General features: G+C 40.1%; 1 protein-coding gene across 1 annotated transcript; it reads right to left on the reverse strand.

Moving 5' to 3' along the window:
- Positions 1-553: 553 nt before the first annotated feature.
- On the reverse strand, positions 554-8720 carry znf384b (zinc finger protein 384 b). Its single transcript, XM_079227142.1, has 12 exons — positions 8555-8720; positions 7714-7868; positions 7148-7215; positions 6753-6975; positions 6045-6158; positions 4945-5081; positions 4771-4862; positions 3844-4068; positions 2453-2620; positions 2247-2325; positions 1967-2125; positions 554-1821 (listed from the first exon to the last, which is right to left on the reverse strand). The coding sequence occupies exons 3-12, from the start codon at positions 7211-7213 to the stop codon at positions 1453-1455; spliced, it is 1632 nt and encodes a 543-aa protein (XP_079083268.1). The 5' UTR covers positions 7214-7215; positions 7714-7868; positions 8555-8720; the 3' UTR covers positions 554-1452.
- Between the last annotated feature and the right edge of the window lie 960 nt (positions 8721-9680).

Consider the following 9680-nt stretch of genomic DNA (forward strand, 5'->3'; position numbering starts at 1 on the left):
CATTAAACCCCCCTCCTCTTTAATGGACCAGTCCACTTTTGTAAACACCTCACACATTTGCACATTCCAGTAGAGCAGACATGCTTAAAACAATAAATATACCTGGGTGCACAAGAGTATCATTGATTGAGACTAGTATGCATAATACAAGCAGCATGGTGTTTGCCTCTCTGTTTTCCAGATGTTATATATCTCAAATATCCTGTTCATACATTGTTTGACAACAAAAAAGGCATTTGTATGAAATGAATACTGAGCTGCAACAATTTGTCAATTAGTCACATTTGATAATTTCTCAAAGCCAAAATGTTTAAAATACATACTTTGTAGCCTCTCAGATGTGGATATTGAATGTTTAGGTTTGGTCTGCAATCTAAAAGGTCAATGGGATCTGGAAAATTTTTTATAGTCATATTTATTTTCTGATGTTTTATAGACCAAACGATTGACCCAATTCAGAAAACAATTCAAATATATTAGAAACATGAAATAATAATTTGGCATTAAACTGAAACAGAAAAAACACCAATGAGAAACATATCAGAGGGTTTATTGTATTATAAGCCAAAAAAAGACAAATTTCAGATGTGTCAGTATATCTATAAAGAAGTATTATAAACATTGTCATCATATAAGTATAATAGCAAGAGCACATTTGGATAACATTTCTTTTAGGACATACACACAAAGCAGTACAATAGGATTACATGAACCGTGAACTGGCTCATCACTTCCCCAAAGGTCATGTGAAGGCCTGTGACTGGGTCTAAATAGGTTATATGGATTACCACATCCTTTAAACACACAATCATACATTATAAACTGGTAGTATATACAGTACATCTTTATATACTTGATTGACATTTTTCTTTTCTTAAAAGGAAATTACCTCTCTATCCCTTTTAAGGTTAAAAATAATTAATCGTGGGCATATATTTTACAACATAGTAGAGCTGATAACACTTATGTAAAAACTGAAAGTCTCTGCATGAAAGTATAAAAATTTACCTTCACAGTCAACTATCAATTTCATCAATAGAGACCCTAAACTGCTATGGCCAACGCTGCATTTGTTGGGAAAAGCAGGAGGAGATAAAACAATTAAGAGAAGCACTTTGACTCTCTTCCTATCATAAAACCATCACTGTGATGGACTGAAACATACTTTATTGCAGCCCATACATGCACTTTCTACTCAGACAGGACAGCTTAATAAAAGGAAAACAAATCAAACAAGGAAGAAAGAAAAAAAAGAGACGAAATATAGTCTTCGGTATACTGTGCCACCATATTGTTTGTCCCGTCTGCCTCAAACCACAGTTCAGGCACAGTCATGTGTTCCTAAGTTATTGTATAACCTTAGTATTGCTTTTAATCTTTGACTCTCCATCCTCAACTTCTTGAATTCATTTTACCTTCCCCCACTCCCCAAACTTCCTTGTTTCGTCACCTCTAAGAGTTAAGGTGCTCCACTTGAATGGTGGATGCTGACACAGTGAGACAGAGGTCCTTGTGGGAAGTGATGTCAGCTACGCTGACAGGTTTGTACTGGATGTCACTAGCAGACACTGTCTTATACTGGTGCAGGTCAAATGGACAGGAGATGGTTTCTGTCTGGGCGTAGTTGCCTTGGCTCTGTCCCTGCTGGCCTCCGCCCGCTCCTCCGCTCCCGGCACCCCCAGGTCGGCTCGATCCTCCATCTGCGCCGTCTAGCCGGCTCTGACCCGGGACTTGGCTTTGGTTCTGTTGTGCTGCCTGTGCTGCTGATGCAGACAGCTGGTCTGGGTTGTGTTTCTCCATGTGTTTCACCAGATACGTCTCCTGAGATGAGGGGAGGATAGGTAGAAGGGAAACAGTGGATATGTGACTGACATTACAGAAAATAGCTGCCACGTGTCTGTTGCAAGTGAGTCGATTCATAGTGTTTCATACAGAAATGCTCTTCAGAAATGGACATTTGTCTTACTGATGTATAAGTGCGGTTGCAGAGACCACATGAGTAGATCCTCGCGTGCTTGACTGTATGTGTGGACATGTGCACCTCCAGGCTTGCTGCATCTACGTATCCTTTATTGCAGTTGGTGCATTTGTAGGGCTTGTCCTTGTTGTGTTGGCGCCGGTGGGACTGGGAAAGAAATGTTTATTGACAATAAAACAAAAATTGTTAAAAATGTTTTACATAGTGAAAGACTCAGTAATAAGAAAGACATTCACTGTATGATAAGTAAAATAAAATGATTTCACACCTGTAAATTTGAGAGTTGCGTGAAGGATTTCTCACAGCCTGGATGGATACACTTGTAGGGCCGATCTCCGGTGTGAATCCTGAATGGCAAACGCAAAAAACACATTTATGTACATTCATAGACTCCTATCACTGTCATGGTGATCTAACCTGACCGCAGAAAAACATGGAGGCAGATGAGAAACCCAAGACCAGTGACTCACTTACCTATTGTGCTGCTGAAGATGACTGAGTTGTCTGAAGTGCTTTTGGCAGTAGGAGCAGGTGTAGGGTTTCACTCCGGTGTGGATACGGACATGTTGGGCCAGGTAGCTGGAGTTGGCAAATGACTTGGTACAATGGGGACACTTATGAGGCTTTGACTCTGTGTGGTTCCTGATGACGGCAGACAGGAGGGTGAAAGAGAAAGGGGAACAGGATTGTAAAGGTAGATTGAGAGAAAAAAAAACCAACATACGATGCTGTGCTTGACCCATACATAAAGGTGATTCTCTCAATACATCAAAACCTGTCAACTGTCACCATGCCAGACAAGTAAGAAGGAGATTGGAGTATTACAATATTTGAAGACCGTTAACAAAAGCCAACAAAGATTCTGTATAATGCTACACTTAACTTACACTTTAGTGTCAATTGCAATTTATGTTATTTTAAATGTCATGAGTTAATATAAACATCACAACATAACACACAATAAAAAGCAAAATAGGAAATTATTTTTGACTACTACATATATCCTTGTGCCCTGGATGATTTGGATGTATAAACAAAGAGTAACAAAATATTATGTATAATAATTATGATTTAAATGTTTTACAAATGCATCCATTTAGATTGGCATTCCTCCAGAAATGACATGTAAATTGATTTGATGGCAGCCAAAAAGAACGAACAGCAACAGATGACTACAAATTCAGCAGAGAGAAGGAAAGCAGAGCATGGCAGCACGTTGTTTCTGTCGCACGTCCCAATTCAATGGAGGAGAATGCAAGAAAAAATATATAATGGGAAGTATACCAAACAATAGCACAATGGGTTAGACGGGGAACCACAATGGCAGTAGTCTGCCTTTAAAGCTTCATTTCAATATGTTTTTCTAAATGTGTGCATTTCTGTTGAAGAAGCGCTGGCAGGGGAAATGACAGAACATGCGGACAAAAGAAAGAGTTGTGGGGAAAAGCAATGAAAATGCAATCCAAACAAGTACGGTGCACGCACACAAACACACACAAATAAAATAAATATTATCATTGTGTCAATTAATATAAAAGAGCTCCATGCATTTCAAATGGCCCTTCTGATATTATATAAATTATGGAAAATCTTCTTATGGACAAAGCCCAAACTTAAAAAATTTTAAAAAAAAAGCGTAATTTGAAGTCTTTTTTTTTTTAAAAGGTCACTTCTGGATGGAACTGGTAGCATGCGACCCAACATCTACATGGCAGTGTAATATGCGTTTGCACACCACTCCAATCTCTTCCTCAGGAGGAAGAGGACAGGAGTCTGGGCTTCAAAATGGGAATTTGGCAGGACAAGTTAAGAGGACAGGGGAGTATGGTACGTGGTCGGTAGCGGGGAGGAGGGGTCTGCAGTACCGTGTGTGCTGCTGTAAATGACTGAGCTGCCTGAAAGATTTCTGGCAGTAGGAGCAGGTGTAAGGCTTGGCCCCGCTGTGGATGCGGATGTGCTGGGCCAGGTAGCTGGAGTTGGCGAATGACTTGGCGCAGTGAGGACACTTGTGAGGTTTGGCCTCTGTGTGCGACTTGGAGTGGATCTGCATGTCAGACTTACTGAGGAAGGTCGCCGCACACATCCGGCACCTACAGGCGGAGAGACACAGAAATGGGAGGGCGGGATGGAAGAACAAGAAGGAAGAAGAGGGACACATATACAGAAACAGACACAAGAGAAGACGAAGGAAAATAAGGAGATGAAGGTGGAGACAGAGGAATGAAGCATTGACCCACAGAAATAAATAAGATTTGATAGAAAATGAAACTCACAATAAAAAGGAAAATTAATTATATAAGATAAATGAATGAAGACAGAAGGGGGGGAAGGGGTAAACACAAGGAAAGATGCCACCGGAGAAATCAGTGAAAACTGACAGGGAAAGGTACGCAGATACTATAAAAAGTGAAAGAGCAGGACACAAGAGTGCTTGAGAGTTTACAACCCAAAGAGCATGCTATATAAAGACAAAGAGGAGAGTAGAGGGCAGGTAGTCCAATGTGTGCAGAGGTGGAGAGAGCGCCTATGAAGCACTGATGCATTTGTATCTCAAATACATTAAGAAAAGGAATCAACCATCGACTAGAAAGCAGGCATGTTCCGCTACAACATGCAGTGAAGTGTGTTCAGAAGGGGTGTGTGTGCGCAGCAGCAGCGCCTAGTTTATCTATGAAAGCTGATCTCTATTTTGATTTTTGACAGGACACAGAGGAACAGGTGTGTTTGCATTCCACAGCTAGAGCGGGGAGAAATGGGGAGGCGCAGCAGGCGTTTGCTTTTGTACGCCGTACCTGTATGTCTTCGTGCTATCTTTCGGGCCGTGGTCTTCCTCTTCATTTGACAGATCATATGGGTCTCCAGTATGATGCTGCAAGGAGGCCAACTGTCAAAAAACAATATTCAACGTTAGTTGATCTTCTAATTATTATTATTAGATTGCCCTTTCTATATCTGTATTTTATTACCTGACCACCGGCTGTCAGATGAGCCAGTATTAGCGTTTCATTTCCTAGTCCACCCAAAGCACCGACCCTGGACAGCGCCGTCTTCTTCTTTCTTCCACGTTTAGAGGGCGCTGGCATCACGACCACATCTTTTCGGTCTACAACAGGATCACCAGAAGCTGGTTAATAGAAGACAATACTCTCGAGCCCTCCTGTATATTAACTGTTATCTACATGTATATCTGTGGTTATAGTGAGGCTAACCAAAAATCTTAGAATGCTGCAAAAAAGTCTCCTGTTTTTAATGGTGCTTATTATTTCAGGTACAAGTTGAATGATTGCATACATCAGTGAAACTAAGTTTGTTGTGCAATTGTTTTGCATATATTGATAAATAGATTCACAATATGACCGGGATGTGATCTAACAGCATTAAAAAGGCATTTTTCATCTCAATTTTAAATAAATAAATTCCAATAATATTTTATAAGCAATCTGTGACAGCATCTCTCGCATGTGGAAGATATTTTTTTACTGATTCACTTAGGCGTAGAACCATAATCTTCTGGCACAGATAATAAATTAAATCATTAGCTGCTCATTTCTTGTTTTATTGCTTTGTAACTCCGGAGATCAGTTTTTGCTTTGAAGAGAAATGCTCAGTTGGGTTCATAACTCTGAGATATCATTAAGAGCAAACTGAATCAAATTTTATTTTATTTTCACTATCATATCATAGTCAGTGATGACACTTACAAAAGCCAAAAGGTCTGATCATGTTCCAAATGCACTAAAACATTAAATATTGGAAGAGTTTGACTTCAAATACAATTAGTTTTTATTACTACCGATTCTTTTAGCCTCAAAAGGTAAGTCCAAATAGTTGCAAATATATGCATGCGTACATAAAAATACTGGTCTTTAGTGTTGCTATAATACAGTATGGTTAGCTTACATTCTTATATGTGGCTGCAAATGTACCGAAGAAACATTTGATCATTTTATCTTACTTTAAATTCCAAATATACATTGTAATGAAAGTCTTCGTCACAGAAAATGTTATTTAGACATTACATTTTGGGTCCATAAACGAGCTATAGATCACATGATGTATGCTTTACCTGCAGAATGGAGCGCTGAAACAATCATGGTTGTTGCTTGATGACCAGAGACAAATGATTGAGAACAGTTGGGAGAGACTAGTGTTCCCTGAGGAGTTGTGATGACCAGACCAGCTTCACAGAAAGGAAACAGAAAAAAAGAAATAGTCACTCATCACAAAAGGTGACAGGCAGTACAAAATTCAAGCATACAAAGTTGATCCGTGTGGGCAGTGGTCCTCCAATGATTACAGTTTATTCCCAAGACATTCCTTGATTTCTGTTTAATTCCCTTGTATTCAGAAGTATTACCAACCAGTTGTGTGGACCATATGTTGAACCTGGAAGTGTTTAGATGGTGCTACAAGAGTGAGACAGCACAGTGCTACTGATGCATTATGTGAGAGAAAAGCCTCAGGTTGTAGCGTAAATGGAGAGACGCAGGTGTTCGTTTACTCAAAGTCGTCCTACTGGCAATGTGTGCTCTTAGCCCACAGTGCTGCTAGGAGGTAACTGGAATGTGTTGTTGCGCTCATTAACTGAATTATTAAATAGAAAGCTATTATTTTATGGTTTCTAACTTAACTTAATCCAGCCTCAACCTTTGGTGTTCTTCTCATTCTAGACTGTACTTTGATCATTAGATATGATGTATTGTATCGTGGAATGAACATGATTTATCGCCAATGGAGAAAGATTCAGAGCTTCTTCATGCAGAGATGGACTCACCTGCCGTCATGATGCCCGTGGAGGGGACAGACAGCATGTTCTGGGCGCTGTGAGCAGGGTGGAGGTGTGCCACACTGCCGACCTGCCCTCCTCCATCTGTCTTTGTCCCAGGGGTGGGGATGGTGAGGAGAGCCGTTTGGTAGTGGGATGCAGGGGAAGAAGCGAAGGAAGCATTCTTTTCCTGTTGCTCTTTCATTTTATTCAGGAACATGGCATTCTCAATCTGCAAGTAGAGGGAAGATTTGTCATTTGATTAACCAGACCGGATTTCCTCAATTATCTTCTTGTCACAAAACACTCCTCAAAATAAGCTTCTTCTTCTTCTTCTTCTTCTTCTTCATCATCATGTCAATCCTGATGAAACAAAATATTCTTGATTTCTTGTCCAGACTTACCTGTCCTGGTACAGTGGGGATGGGAGACCAGAAATACGATGAATTAAAATGAGAGTCTTCCATCATTTCTGCAATGACACAAATGTAACAACAATTAAATACTGTAACGACCCTAGTAAGTACTACCACTGGTTACTTTGCAGTAAGAACTGTGACAATCTGATCAATGTGTCGGAAATAAAAGTGGAATGTACTAGGGAATGAGCTCCTTCGCCCCTATTAAGCCCTTAAATCTTTGCTGTGTGGGAATTATGTTATACACAATTTAATTTAGGAATATATATATATAAATATATATATATCTTGTATGCAAATATCCATATAATATCTATACTTCTTAAGGCCTTTACAAATACTTGAATGTGTAAATTCAGTGAAAAAGCCTCCCTTAGTTTACGCCTCATTATCAGGTAATAAGGTCAGTAGCAGGTCAATCACAACTGCATAGACTGACAATTACAATAAAATAAATGAAGGCTGAATTCGGTTTCAGCTTCATGTTTGAAATATTGTGCATGCTGGCTCACAATCACTGTTTTCCTGCTATGACAAGTCACATATCTTACCACACAAACTAATTGCCACACAGTGAAGCTGGGGGGGAGGGGAAGGGGGGGTGTTTGAAGGGCCCCTGTAGATGCAGGGCTCTTATTGCAGTGGTTCACTATGCCAGGTTGGTCATGCAGCCTCGCGAGTCCTGTAGGGTCCTAATGGCAGAGCTCTAATAAAAACAACAAAAAAACAGATAAACAAAAGGAGATCGAGATACTCTTTGGATCAGTACAAGTCTCAAACGCACACGTTTACATTACATTGTAACAGATTATGCTCCTGGAATGTTAATTACGTCGATTGTCTGATGTAATGTTCAACTTTCTCTACTGGGCTTCAACTGGGAGCTGTGGATTGTTTTGGGCACCAAAATACATGAACTAACCTCGGGGCTATTTACAGCAAATTCAACTTCTTAGCTCGAAGTTGGCTCAATAGACCCACATCCCGCGTGAGGAACTACGTCAAATCTAAAGCTAACTTTTACCAAATGCCACCAAATCAGACATTGTTTACTATTAGCCGTAGCGCAACAGAAGGACTCCATTTCGGCTGCTTGCATCTTGTAGTTAATCAGGCCCGACGTGCTGATTAACATACAGTTAGCTTGCAGACAACACACTGGGTCTGGAGTGCCCTCCTGCAGGTGCTTGGGGGGGAAATAACAAGCAAAGCAGCAGGAAAAAAAAAAAAAAAAAAAAAACCAAAGGATAAAAAAAAACTGAAGCGAAGGGAAAAAAACCAATAGACCATCCTCACAGACTTCCGGCTGTGGACGGGTGGAGAGGCGGCAGCAGAGTCATGCAAAATCTACCAAAAAATACGAGCGACTGCATGGAGAATACTGGCGTTTACCGGCAACGACGACTCCGTCTTCCTCTCCGGAACTCCTGTAGCTCGGAACTATTTGGACTCGGTTTCCCTAAATCGGTCCAAATTCCTGCAACCTGGCGAAGTTTTTTTTTTTTTATCGCCTCTTCGGTTTTTTTTTTTTTTTTTTTTTTCCGTAGGTTTTTTTTCCCTCCGGTTAAGCAGCTGCCTCGTCTACAGCTTCACTTCCTCCGGATAAAGTCGTCAGACAAAAGGAGTAACTGTGTTGATGTCACTTCCTGTATCGTTAACTGAGTGGCAATTTATTTAAATAAAGTATCTAAAATGTAACATGTACTCGGTCTGTTGTTGCGGCATCCTTACAGGGATTTATACACGGATTTTAAACACATCTGTTCATGGTTGTTCGGGTCGACTTTCTTATATTTGAGTTCTGAGGGGAAGCAGCCATCATGCTACGCTGCATTCACGTGCTGTCGGAAGTAATGGTGTCAAAAGTGACAGGGGCATAAGAAACTTTTTATAGCCTAAATCTTTCCGCCAAATATCATTTATAATTTTATAGATTCATTCCTAACTTAAAAAATCCTATTAACAAACTGCATGGCTAATACGCCCTGCCCACAATTAAGTAAATTATACTCATTGATTTCCTTGGAGTTGATGATGTGCACTCTGCAATGACTAATTCAATCAAGTGCATAACTATCTACCTTAATTCTGTAAATCGTTTTTCTCCTCTCACCATTTCTGGATTACCTAGGGGCCTACAGTGGCTCGTAGTCATAGTTATTTTTAGTTTTTTTTTACATTTTAGGCCTTTTGGCCCTGAAGGTCTGGAGCCCTGGTCCCATACAGCCTTTTAGTCTGAGGGACCAGGGAGCACTAAAACGGAGCCAGCATAAGACATCTTCAACCATTGTGGGTGATACTATAGCCTTGATACATGTGACTCAAGCTGCAACGATTAGTCAATCAATTGAATAACAAAACATTAATGAATAGAACTTGATTAAATAATTGCATGCATAAATCCAGCTTCTCAAATGTGACAATTTGTTGATATTCCTCTAAATTGGAGTACCTGGAATATTGTTAAATCTCCAAATTGTTCATCTCCAAATCTGACCAATAAAATAGTATTAGATAA

Source organism: Taurulus bubalis (genome assembly GCF_910589615.1).
Source record: "Taurulus bubalis genome assembly, chromosome: 12".
In the NCBI taxonomy this organism is placed as follows: Eukaryota; Metazoa; Chordata; class Actinopteri; order Perciformes; family Cottidae; genus Taurulus; species Taurulus bubalis.

Excerpts from the sequence above, each read along its gene's own strand:
- znf384b (XM_079227142.1), bottom strand. The coding sequence starts at position 7,213 with ATGATGGAAGACTCTCATTTTAATTCATCGTATTTCTGGTCTCCCATC. Across the intron at positions 4,863-4,944 it reads ATCTGACAGCCGGTGGTCAG|TTGGCCTCCTTGCAGCATCA; the intron begins GTAATAAAATAC and ends GTTTTTTGACAG. Across the intron at positions 1,822-1,966 it reads GCAACCGCACTTATACATCA|GAGACGTATCTGGTGAAACA; the intron begins GTAAGACAAATG and ends CCCTCATCTCAG.